Here is a 13,815-nt window from a genome sequence, read left to right as displayed (position 1 = left end):
GATGTGTGTCACAGCGACTTCATGTAGTCGCTCCGGGAAGTCGCTCCAGGCAGTGCTCGTCCAAAGATCACTCTAATCACCTCCCTTGAACTCCAAATGTACCCAAATGTCTCCAGGAACTCTATGTGGTACTCCAATACCTAATAGAGACATATGTATGCAAAATGCAACCTAGACATGGCTAAATCCTAATTTATATAATGAAAATGCACATGAATAAATGGATAAAACAATGTGAATATGCAAGATATCAATAAGGAACCTCAGAAAGAAAATGGTGCATAGAATCCGAGGTTATAAGAGAAACCATACTAGACATTGAGAAAAGGCTGCGCAACTACACATCTAAGGTACCAAGCCATGTAGCTTGGGACGCCAAACTACTAGGTAACAAAGGTCCTGGATAATGAAATCTCGAATCTATTAGATCATGTCTGGAACATAATTGAACCACATGAAAGTGTCGACACACACACATAAATATATATTTGTATAAAGATACAAAAGAGAATATCACTTGAACATAAAGATGTAAACGAGGATCAAGAACCCACGAAAGAGTACTCATAAAAAAATAGAGATTAAAAGATAAACATGGGGTTTTATACAATCTAAAGAGATGGGCGGATTGGCCATATACATAAACGCCATCTGATAAACCAGTGAATATATGAGTCTAGTGAGATAAAGAAACCGTAAGAAAAGACACATGATCACGAGGCCTAAAGATGATTCATGTTTTCCTAAATAACAGCATTCGATCATACCTTGTTACACAAGGATACTCACAGAGACTATGGAACAGATTATAAGGAGATGAACTCCTATGTGGTGGATGCTGCTACATATTCGAATTTGACAATGGTCTGGTCATAAGAAAAGAAAATAGATTGACATATAATGATGTAGTAAGCAGCATATGGATCACTGGATGAACGGACATCATTGTTCCTAAGCTGTTCATGGACTGGAACAAAAGCAGCTGCATATATTATGAAAGGGGGTTCTATAAGAACGAACAAATTCAGTCCATATGAGGATTTATAAAGAAATTCGAAATCCTAGTGTTTATACTAAACCTAAAGAGAGGTTAGTAGATTGATATAGATTATCTATTAATCTGTATCCCCAACATGGACCGACTAGATCGTAGTACGGGCTAGTGGAGAAGAAAGACCAGCCTAAAGGAAAGTGATCTGAATTGCCTCGGTTTGTTATCTCATATAACATGTCTTCGGATTGACCAAACCGACATCAAATCCATTGATTAGAATCCGGCATAGCATAATAGTTTGCTACTGCTGTTACTCCCACGAGACATTGTCGTGAGGATGAGAGGAGACGTTTTATACACCATTCTCGATCAGATACCGAAGTGTATGTTGTCCATCAGCTCGTGTAATCGGGATCCATGACCTAACAGATGTATAATCAAACTCGTATAGCCAGTGTGTGATATGATCCACAGCAACAGAGGTCATGGGACGCCATCAAGAGATGGATAGAGGACTGCAATGTCCAAGGCACATACACACATATATATATATATATATGGCATCACCGAGTGTAAAAGAGAGATCGATGACCATGTGTATGGGTCCATGAGTATATTCTGGCCGATGAGCCATAATTTGATAAAAATTGTAAAGCTCCTTGCAGCAATGATCAATGATCACATCATGATCTTGGACACTCATGGAACGAGTTGTGGACATGTATAGACAATGTCTATAATTCAAAACATGGATCGATCAGTATGGTCGATGGTAGTGAGAAGAAGAAGAAACTCATACCATCCGTACTTTATCATCATCACGGAATCATAATAGCCAAAGGGAGTATCCGTGAACTTATGAAGTTGAAGTCTATGACTCAACATGGATCAATTAAATTAAGAGTATGATGATAATAGAAAGATCAATGGACAAAGGCATTGGTACACGTCCGAGTGGTACACATCCGTGTAGTAAGACACCGGATCATAGTCTCATAACCTGAGATCATTAATTCATAGTATCATGCTCGAAATATTATCCATGAGTATGCTTAGTTTGTCCGACCAAAGCATAAGAACAGTCGATGGTAGACGATCACGTCTAGACCATGGACACGTTTTTGCAAAAAGATCCATGCATACATGATTTGCAAAAGATTCGAGGAAAATGTGGTTCACATTGATCAGCTCATCTATTTCAATAAGACACACGATGTCAAAGGACATGAGAAAGGACCTAAGAGGTCAAAGTGGTCTAATTACGGTACAGAAATAAAACTGGCCGATTCGCCACCTGCATGTTCAGGACAGTCCACGCATCTGATGCGTAGACTAAAGATCTTCCATTGAGGTTCACATCAGGGGGGAGTAGTGCGTGTTGTACTCTTTTTCCTTCATCATGGTTTTGTCCCACTGGGTTTTTCTGATAAGGTTTTAATGAGGCAACGTCAAGCGTATTACGGATCTTGTATGGTTATGACATCCAAGGGGGAGTGTTATAAATCAAGTGATGAATGTCCATAACCAGCCCGGTACATAAACCGGCCCAAACCCTAGAGAGAGAGGCGGCGGCCGCGACCTGGAGAGAGAGAGAAAGTCGGCCATGACTTTCCATTATTCTAGTTTTCCTATTCCTTGTTGGATTATGATTTAGTAATTATCCTAAATCATGTTGGATTTGGATTTGTACTATTTCTTTTTATCTTTATCTTGTAATCCTTATATAAGGGAACATATGATTCATCTATATTATTAAAAGAGAAGTACCCATTTGAAAATGTTCTTACTTCATTAATTAAACTTCCTATTTTTTTGCTTGTCTTTTTCAGTTGCATTTATGAAATATTCTAAAACGAATAAAACTGCCTAATTTATTACTTGTCTTTTCAGTTACATTAATGAAATATGCTTAAATGAATTTAAACTTCCTATTTTATTTTTTGTCTTTTTCAGTTACCTTAATGAAATATTTTTAAATAAATTTGGACATAATGTCATTTAATCAACCAAAAAAACTCATGAGTTATCCTTACGTGCATAATTTTAATAATGGAGATTTTTAAAAACGTGCATCATTAAAATGTTACCTAAAACATGCAGCACTAATATATAACATGCATCAATAAAACTAGAATTTGACACATAATTTGAGTTTTCGTTTACATCAAAACTTATCATATTTTAGGAAAATTTTAATTTAAAATGTACTTTTTCATATTTTTCAAACAAATTCAAAAAATATTTTTTAAATATTTTGTTATATTTTTTTAAAAAAATATTGAGTTGCATTTCAAACAAAAAGGTAAAGATATTAAAAATATTATAATTAAAATATGTAAAATTTAATATAGTTTTAAGGAAATGGTCAAAAAAAAAAAATTACGCATAAAAAAATCATGATTTTTGTTAACTGGGCGAATCATTATTTATATGATATCGCAAACGAAAGAAAAATTTATGCTTTTACAATTATCTAATTAACTATGTATACTCATTTTTTAATATTTTTTTATATGATATCACACATTCGTAAAATAATAGATAGTTTAAGATGCAAAAAAAATATTTACTTAATTAATATAATATGAATGAATTTTACAAATACATCATTTAATAAAATAAATAATTAAAAACTGAAAATTCATATCCGCGTCAGGATCTAGTTAATAACAGAAACTTTCAGTCTCAAACCCTCTAATTACAACATATCTTTCTATTTTACTGTGATTGCATATTTGCATTACTATATTGCCATGTAGATACTCACCACGAATCTATAATATTTTTACCAGTAAAAGAATGGAAGACAAGTACGTATGAAATGAACCATTCAGGAATAAAATTTGGAATAAGTGTCATTACTCATTAGTATATAAGAATTATATATCAAACATAACATAGCTATAATGAAATAGTAATTATGTAATTACTCTTAATTTATATGATGTCAAATTACTACAATGGTTAAGTAATGATTGAATACGTTAATATGTATTGTTTTATTATTTAGGAAAAATACTTTTTAATAATTACGGTCATTTTTTTAATTCAAGAAGTTCTGAGCGTAAACCCCTAATCTTTTTGGGTCAGGGACAAAAACCTGTTGTTTAATTCCTTCTCCGCTGCTGCTGCTGAAGCTCTCGATCATGACACCTCTACTTTTTGGGAAGAAGGCTTTACCGGTTGAGCTGGCAACTCAGGATAATTAGAGTTATTTTGACAAAAAATGGTTGTTGACAAAAGGTAAAAGATGAATAATGGTTGTCAGTTATACAAATATATGTTAAACTTATATCCTTTATTATACAATTAGTCATGGTTTTACAAAAAACAACAATTATACTCGACATTTATGTACGTACGTTAACACGTATGATATGTTAATACGGGATAAATAATTAATGTTAAATGGTGTCCACGCCAAAGTTAGGTATATGTCCACAATCTGAAAAGGGTTTGGGTTTGGAATCTCTCGGTTTGACTTATATAATCCGAGAGATGATGCATCTTCATCAATCATCATCGTAGGGGACATGTCAGATGACTCAGATCCTGACGTTTTGAAAATCTAAACAATAGTAAAAACGGTTAACTTTTATATCATGGCCTTGTGGCCAATTAACTCTCACTATGGTTCTATTTAACAATGAAAGCCGTCGGTAAACCATTATACAAAACAAGTAAGAAAACTAATACGTATATTATAAAATATCATGCAATACTTTTCAGGTCAATACTCAACACGCTTTGGCGTAACAAATTGAACTTGTCAAACATTTTGAGCATGAACAGGAAAGTCATGCGGATTCATCGCATATTAACTTTCGCCATTCGTTGAACTTTAGTTTTTAACATAAGGATAAGTCAAACTTTAACAGAAAGTAACAAAAAAATTCAATCCATTTATTGCTCTTTATCTAAAGAGACTGTCCGTATACAAAACTGGTTACATCGGAAGATTTCAACAATATAAGTCGGACTAAATGATGGATCTTATGGACTACTGTCAGGCTTAATAAAAAGCCCATAAATATTTATGTATTGGATCAAACTTGAATCCCTTTTTGGGGCCGGAGACGATTTCAGTAGACATAAACAAAACGAAATATGAATATTACAAAGAAACAAATAAAAATAATTACACGTAAATTTATTTTCGGACATGCGACTTGCGAGATGCCAACCAGCGCCACGTGCACTACGATTCAACCAATTTATTTATTTATTTTCTTTAAAAAGAGAAGCAAAATAGTAGAACATTTATTTCTTTTCATTTAATTGTTGAAAAAGATGCCTCCATGTTGTTAATTTTCGCAAATTATTATTTCTAAAAATACTTAGCGTAATGAAGGCAACTAACCGAGTGAACTTTATTATTTGATTAAAAAACGAGACTAAATCAATTAAAATATTTTTTATATCGAGTTTTTCCATTTGTTAATAAATAAATTAAAATTCATTGATTCTTTGAAAAGTTAAAAAATAAGTTTATTAAATAATGGTAAAACAAAGCAAGGTTAAAAAAGTATTGTATATATATTCACATCTTACGAAAAGTAATTAATTATCACATTCTCATTTTATTTTCCTTTTAATTTTATGTGAATGTAAAAAACAAGAAAAATAAAAATTCCTTTTTTTTTCTTCTCCCCTCTCTCCCTCTCGCTCTCCGTGATCAACCGTAGATGTTCGTCGGAAAAATATCTTCGCCTTCAAATTAGTTAGATCTTTCTCTAAATCCTCGACTACAGTTCGCGAATCACAGCCTCTCAAGCTTTCCATCTTTCTCAGGTATATATTATTTCTCTATTTTTTCTCTATTTTTTGTTTGGGTCAAACACGTTTCTCTTTTGATATTTTTTCCTCTCTATGGAATTGTATGAGTATGTATTTAGTAACCCTAGTTCTTAATTTTCCAGTTAATTTGCGAGATTTAGATGTCTACATGTCGATTGAGCTAATTAGGGTTTCGAATTGGGCGTTTCCGATTTGATCTGGTGAAAATTAAAATTTAGGGTTTTTTTTTTTAATTGGGGAACGGCTGATATGTTTCTTCTTCATTGTCGCTTTTCGAAATTAGGGTTTTAGTGATTTCACTTTTTGTCCATGGAGTTGAGTTTTCGTTGCTGAAATTTCTTGAAATTGAGTTGATGATCACCATGATTATGCATTCACATTCGTTCTCATGTTTTTAATTGTTTAGGATCTCATAAGCATATGAATGCTTGAAAAATCTTGTGCAATGCAAGCTGAGAAGGAGGTATCGTTGAGCAGTCAAGGTCCTATAGAAGAGGGCCGAGAATCAAACCAGAACAGCAACCCTAACATAGCGTCTTCTGCTTCTATCGCTGTTCCTCAGTTTCCTGGTGTGTTGTTTGAATTCATTCAGAGGTTTTGTTTGTTTGTTTGTTGAGCTGATTTGATTTACTTATGGTATGCAGCTAAGAAGCCTACTAGGCAATGGGCTGCTTGGACGCACCAAGAAGAGGAGAGTTTCTTCACTGCGCTTCGTCAAGTTGGAAAGGTATTATTAGCTTTTGAAGTTGAATGGGTTTAACCTCTTCTTTCTATGTGTGTGTGAGATTTTCTTTTCTTTTCTGTTTTTTTCTTTTCTTTTCAGAACTTTGCCAAGATTACTTCTCGTGTCCAAAGCAAAAACAAGGACCAGGTTGGTTTGATACACCATTGAGTTTTGTTTCCTTGCTGCTGTTTGCTTTTAGTTTCTCATGATTTGGTGGAAACTTGCTGTACTTTTTCAGGTTAGACATTACTATTACCGTCTAGTCAGGCGTATGAACAAGCTTTTGGGTCCGGAACTGAGTCTTGATGCTAAAAACCCGAAGGATACAAATGCTGCAATGCTACGATGGTACATTTCTTTTTATGTTATGCGCTTTGTGCTGGTATTCTAGATTGTTGAAGTACATTATCGTAAACGAATGACTCTTTGTAAGGTTTGTCTAGGTAACAAGTTGTAGATCTTGAGAATAACTGCGAGCAATCTCACACTGTTACATATGATTAGATAGTAACAAATGACCTATAGATCCTGAACATCATATTCTTTTCTTTGTTCTCCTGGATCATGATCTTAATTGTCATTCGGCTCTTCTGTCTAAAGGAGATATGCTTTTTCATGTGTCTTGCAGGTGGTCTTTACTGGAAAAATATAGCTGCAAAGCTTCAAAACTTCACCTTAAACCCCGGAGATTCAAGCTATTCTTAGAGGCCTTGGTTAGTTTGCAAATGAAAATTTGGATATGGCAAGAACTGGTAGTCAAACTCTTTTCTAACAAACCCTTTATCGTGAAGGAACACCAATTGCTGAAAGACCGCAGAAAAAGCTCAAGAAAACGGGCTTGCCATGGAGAAAGTTTCTCTTCGGCCTCCCTTGGAAACATCTCAAGCCATAGCAGGGAAAGAGGACTGGACAGCAGTCCATTTAAACTGATTCTTTGCGACAGCCAAAATGTTAGGCCTGGGAGAGCATCTACCAAACATGGTGAAAGCTTAGGTGTTAGACTTGGGGATGAAAAAGAAGATACAGCCCTAGGGAGAGCTGGAAGACAACGACGAAAACAAGGTACTTTCTCTACTAGTCTTTATGCATGTTCGTTAGATAGGCAGTTTTCTTTGGCCTCATATTCTGTGTTTCTTCAGTGTTCATACAGTCTTGGACATAATCTACTATATTTTAAGTTGCTTTCGAAATACTTGATGTAGTTCCGGTGTCTTACTTGACTCTAAGCAGTTCTTCCATCTTCAGCAGGTTATAGGAAATGGGAAAAGGCTGCAATAGATGGGGTCTCTTTGGTTGCTGATGCTGCAGAACACTTGGAACGAACTTCAATCGACAAAGATGTGAATGGTCAAAAAGGTTTACTAGCTAGTGTTGGATGATATTTCATTTTCTTAGATGTTTGTTTATAAAGGACTAACAAGTGCGAATTCTAAATGGGATTATCTTCTTATCTCAGACTTAGGTCCCACAAGATACTTAACCGGAAAGTCTCCACTTTCTCTACCCTCCTCTGGTGAGGCTCCTCTCAGTGATGCCAATATGCAGTTTTCTGCCAAGTTGAAACTTCAGTTGTTCCCAATTGATGAATCTACACGAAGATCCTTGGAAGCGGTAAGCTTAGAACTGGAAGTATACTGATTGGAGCAATATTATTATGAGACATGATGAAACAGAGCTTGTGATCTATTAACAGGACAAGCACAATCCGCATCTGGAACTTACTCTAAGTAACCGGAAGAAGATATCTTCTGTACTGGAACATCTCAACCGCAAATGGGGAAGTTCAAGCTGTGCATGTGGAGAGCTAATGCTGTTCCCTTACAATGCAAGGAAAGAAACTGTAGCTTTGCATCAGAGGTGGACCAATGATTCTTTTCTAAGCGCAGTAGAAGTGTATTCAATGGTTGGAAGTCCCTCGCTTTTCCGCTTAAGGTTTGTTCTCATAATCTCCTCGGTAAATTACCAAACCATATATACCAATTTTTTAAAAAACATATATTTGCAGGTATGGCTGGTTTGTCCAGGATGCATCAGGTTGTTTAATTTCTCAGGTTCCAACTTCAGCTTCTTGTCCTTCACTCGAGGATAACATGAATGTGGATGATGCCAATGAGGTCAACATGCTCCTTACTGAATCAGGACCCTTATCTAATAAGCGTCCAACTTCTGAACAAGCAACATCTGTAGCATGTGCTGCTGCAGAAGCTAGAGATAATTATGAACCTGCTTCAGCTGCAATTACTCCATTTGACCATCTGAACAGCGGTAACACACTATCAGCTGGAGCATGGGCTGATAGTCTTACTAACATAAGTATAGGTGATCTACTCTCTGAAGCGCCTGATTGTGTGGATCCACCCGCCACCGAGGGTTCACATTGCCTCCTCCGAGATGTCTCATTTGCCTCCGACTCTTTCGATGCTGCAATAGCTGCTCATATACTGAGACACCAGAACAAGCCAAGCGGTCTAATACCGGTGACTTCTGGCTCTTCTTCTCTATGGGATGATGAAGATACACGTGATGCCTTCTCCTTCCAAAAGACTCGTCGTGCAAATCTTTCTAAGTTCGCTGATGTTGCTTCTAATGGAGAGCCTTCTCAAGTTGTGGAGGTAAACTAAATCAATCACAATGTACTATCACAATGGTTTACATAACTACACCATCTGATTTGATGAAACTTTTTCTTAGGCTACATCTGGTGATGAGGGGCCTTGTAACCTTCCTGATCAGCAGGGAGATCCAATGGAAGAGGGTCCAGCAGATCCTCCTACGATGGGTTCTCCAGGGAAGACCATTTATGGGCTTGCGGATGTATATTGGGTAAGTGAAGTCTCGAAATCTCATATTCTTTTTCGTCCAAATGAACAATCCGCACATATTCAAAATAAAAACACTTGTTTCGTTTCTGTTTGCAGCCGGACTCATTAGGACCACTTGATCTAGACATTAGATCTTCAAAGTATGCAGAAGATTTGAACCTCAGTGACAGCCTCGGGGGTTTGAGCCGTCTCATAGCGACCAGCCTTGATGCGTTTCAAAACTGTTCGCTTTTTGGGTTCGACAGCAAGAAGGATAAGTCTAACATGGTCTGAATGAAATATGGAACCAAAGCAAAAAAAAGCATGTTGTCTGAGTGTTGATAGTTGAAAAAGAATAGAAGAATCTTCATCATAACTAATAGCTTCACTGTACAAAAATCTGATGTAAGTTTTTAACAATTTCACACTTTCTTCTGTGTTGATACATATGTTTCTATGTTTACACTTACTGGTGTTTACATGCTTAGTTTCCCTTTTGGTTTCTTCTTTTGTTTATAGAAGTTCCGTGGCTTCATGGCAAATAAGCGTGTCCTTTTTAGAGCGGGTCAGAATCTAGTAATTCTTTTTAATTTCAACTCTGTAAACCGTTCGAGGAAAAGAACAGTTTAACTTTCTCATCAAAATTTTCTACCGTTAAACTCCATTTTAGCGTTCAACGTCTCTTTCAAACCAAACAGTATTAAACCATTAAACCATTTCCACTCTTGAAAATCAAAGTCTATAATGATTTAGACTATCTCAGAGCCATCTGAATTTTCATCTCTATGTTTTTCTCAAAAATAGATAAAAAGTAATTTTCATCTTTTTAAAGAAGATGATTATTCATCAAACACTTGTCTTCTCCTCCTGATAGCTTTGCATTATCATCACTGCACGTGTCAGTTCTATTGTTTTGTATTTTTCTATTACGTCGGTTTGGTTTCACCGACCTCTCTCCCTATATAAATGATCACTCACGTTCATTTGTATAATAATAAATAATCAAGAGAAATATTATGATCACCTCAGCTCTCTCTCACGTAATACATATATATTAAAGTCAATATTTTATTTTTCTTTTTTCCATCGATCAGAATATACATATAAAATAAATAAACACAAATCTTCAACCTCACATTTTATTCACAACACGTTATCAGCACGAAAGCTCTGACCAACTGAGGTTTATCAATCCGAAAATTCTTAAACCAGTCGAGGTAATATTTAAATTTATGTGTTTCAATATAATTAATTTATTTAAATTTTATTATTGTTCCGAAGTGAGAAGCTAGGTCTTCTCCGTTTATTTTCGGGATGATAGGCGTTGTCTTTCCCGACTGATCGTTATGGTAGGCTATGCCTTCACGATCAGAGAAACACGTTGTAGGCGTTGCATCCGTGAATAAAAAAAAAAGGTCAAAAATGGCAGACTAAGTCTCCTCGGACCTTGAAATAAGTAAAAGTTAAAATGGTAGACCATGTCTCCTCGGACTTTGAAAAATGATCAATATGGTAGTCTAAGACTCCTCGGATCATGTGGTAGGCTAAGCCTCCAATTTTATTTATTGCTCTTTAAATTTCTGCAATTTAATTTATGCATTTATTTTATGCTTTTAATTTATGCATTTAAATTTCCATCTTTATATATTATTATTCTATGGATACGGTTATCATCTTAAATTTGACAAAACTCAAAATAAATGTCCTTGATATTACGAAAAATAATTATAAGACTTGGGCAGTGGGTGCAAGATGCACCTGAAAGAAAATGAGCTTTTAGAAATCATCGATATAAACTATATCGGATGAGAAAAAGATAAAGCCATGGTATTTACACCAATTCAATTATGGTTTATAAGATGAGGTGTATCATGAGAAAAGATCTAAAAGATCTTTGATAAATAAATCCTTGAAAGAAAGGATTCACTAAATAGTCGGAGTTGATATAAATCCTCCGCGAAAACTGAAAAAAAAATGAAATCATGATACTAAACCATCAAATCGGTCCTACTAGACACTTGAAAAAGAACTTGATAAAGTAAATTCAAGTAAGATGATCCCCATGATCGGGTGTAATGCAATTGTGCATGTAATAAAGACATATACAATCCAGAGGGATAAAGTATATGGATAATTAGAAATATGTTCGCAAGTTTGCTAGAAGCATATGATAAGCTGATGGAATGAGATATGTGAAATGGATTACAATGAAAGGTAGGATAATCCATTTACAAAATGCCTGCCAGACATTTTGATGAAATAATGAAATCTCATATTCCAGCTGAAAATGGTCCAATGATAAAATGTGTCCTAAACGGACGATATATGAGTCTATGGCACGCTAGAGACGTGATAGACCACTTTGGTTCCAAAGAGTCCTCGAAAAGGAGTAAAAATATGAATAGAGGATGAATATCATAATGAGACCATTGATATGGTTAATATTACAGTCAGGTACCTGGGTAAATCATCGATGATGATAAAGAGATCTCGATTAACTATATCAGTACGGATAAAAAGATGGAACCAAAGAGAAAATAGATTGCCGACAATAAAATAAAAAAGCGCTATATAAATAAGGATTATGAATCTACCTCTATGTATGAGGGTAGAGTGAATTGATTGGCCATCAATTCGATATAAAGCTCGTTAGAAAAACGAGAGATTTTTGGACCAAAAGTCCAAGGTATAGTTCTCCAGAGAATGAAATGAAAGATGACCTTGAGGTATGAAAAACGGCTTGTTCCGAGGTCACTGGAGAAAATTTAAAATAGATGCAATATATTGAAATGTCTGGCAGGACAAAAACGACTTTAGTTGCATCTTAATATTTAGTAGTCCCTGGAGAGTTAAAGATGCTCTCGGGAATGTATAAAACTCTGGAAGAGTTAGAACAAGCCGTATATAAGGTATCTTGAACCAGTAACTGGTGATATATTTACGGCACAGTTTGACAATTGCCATTTGATGAGGATGAGTTTCTAGCGTTAGGGGGAGAAATTAGAAAAAATTCCCAAAGAGATTACATGGTGAACATAGTCGTTGTTACACCTTGACTCCCCTATGAATTAATGAGAGCTGAAAATTCAGAAAATTGTGCATTTGCATAATTTGGCAAACCAGTTACCAAATGTGTTCACAGATACGACATGATATACCCGCTGAAAATGTTCCATCAAGAGTTGATGTTCCTAAACAAAATAAATGAACCTAGGGTTCAGTTAAAGAGGGGGAGACTAGCGGGTTCTAGAGATAAAAATTCCCAAAAGAAATTAGTTGAGAAGAGTTGCAAGGTTCCTGAAGAACCTGCTGAAAAATGTCTGAAAGAAGACATAAGCGGAAAGGTTCAAAGAGAACCTGATACTGAAAGATGTCTGAAAGAAGGCATAAATGATAAGGTTCTAAAAGAACTTGATATTGAAAGATGTCTGAAAGAAGGCATAAGTGGAAAGGTTCCAGAAGAACCTGATACTGAAAAATGTCTGAAAGAAGGCATAGATGAAAAGGGTTAAGATGAACCAAATAAAGATGATCCAGATGACGAAAAGGGAACAGAAAAGTATGATTTCCATCAACTACACCCTTGATGAAAAGTTATAAAATAAAAGATGTTGATGGAATGTTCTCCTTTTTTGTCCAAAGATATCGATCATGAAAATGATGATCCCGTTCCAAGGTCCATTTAGAAATGTTAAAAGATATGATTGGGAGGAGTGGCAGAAGGCCATTCGAATTGAATTATTCTCCCTAAGTAAAAGGAATGTCTTTGGACCGATAGTCATAACGCTTGAGAATATAAATCTTGTTGGGTATAAGTGGGTATTCGTGAGAAAAGTAACACGATATAAAACCTGATTAGTTGCCCAAAGATTTTCTCAGAGACCGGGAATTGATTTTGAGGAAACGTATTCCCCGGTAATGGATGCAATTATATTTAGATTTTTGATGAGCCTAACGACTTCTAAAAATCTTGAGGTGCATCTCATGGACATTGTGAATGCATATTTGTATGGATCGTTGAATAACGATATATATATGAAACTCCCTGAGGGATTGAAAATGCCAGGGGCATTGAAAGAAAAATCCAGGGAGATTTGTTCGGTCAATTACAGCGATCACTATATGGATTATAAAGAAATCGTCATCTGGCTTTGTGATCATTGCTGTATATGTAGATGACCTGAACATAATTGGAACTCAAAAGGAGGTTGATGGTGCTCGAACTCATATGAAAGAGGAGTTTGAAATGAAAGATCTCGGAAAGACAAAGTTTTGTCTTGGGCTCCAGATAGAACATCTCCGAGAAAGAATAATTGTGAATCAATCAATTCATACGAAAAGGTTATTGAAACGTTTTTGTATGAATAAAGCGACTCATTTGAGTACTCCAATGGTAAATAGATCTCTCGATGTTAAAAGAGATGGTTAAAAGATCCTGGTAAGATCTCATATAAATAAGTACTTTGGAGATGCTAATGGTAATAAAGCATATGTAAGCA

The 13,815-nt window shown here is 35.4% G+C and overlaps 1 protein-coding gene across 2 annotated transcripts; it reads left to right on the top strand.

Moving 5' to 3' along the window:
* Nucleotides 1-5,589: 5,589 nt before the first annotated feature.
* Nucleotides 5,590-9,906, top strand: LOC106343045 (TSL-kinase interacting protein 1). 2 transcript variants are annotated; one of them, XM_013782161.1, is made up of 13 exons: nt 5,590-5,785; nt 6,198-6,360; nt 6,436-6,518; nt 6,615-6,662; nt 6,754-6,863; nt 7,144-7,228; nt 7,307-7,577; nt 7,764-7,871; nt 7,972-8,126; nt 8,209-8,447; nt 8,521-9,127; nt 9,207-9,338; nt 9,434-9,906. In XM_013782161.1, the coding sequence occupies exons 2-13, from the start codon at nt 6,216-6,218 to the stop codon at nt 9,608-9,610; spliced, it is 2,160 nt and encodes a 719-aa protein (XP_013637615.1). In that variant the 5' UTR covers nt 5,590-5,785; nt 6,198-6,215; the 3' UTR covers nt 9,611-9,906. The 2 variants fall into 2 exon arrangements, with proteins under 2 accessions (XP_013637615.1, XP_013637614.1); XM_013782160.1 differs by having other exon boundaries at nt 7,761-7,871.
* Nucleotides 9,907-13,815: the final 3,909 nt, after the last annotated feature.

This window comes from Brassica oleracea, chromosome C4 (assembly GCF_000695525.1).
Source record: "Brassica oleracea var. oleracea cultivar TO1000 chromosome C4, BOL, whole genome shotgun sequence".
Classification (NCBI taxonomy): Eukaryota; Viridiplantae; Streptophyta; class Magnoliopsida; order Brassicales; family Brassicaceae; genus Brassica; species Brassica oleracea.
The sequence above is the reverse complement of the archived record's forward strand: the minus strand, read 5'-3'. Positions and strand labels throughout refer to the sequence as shown.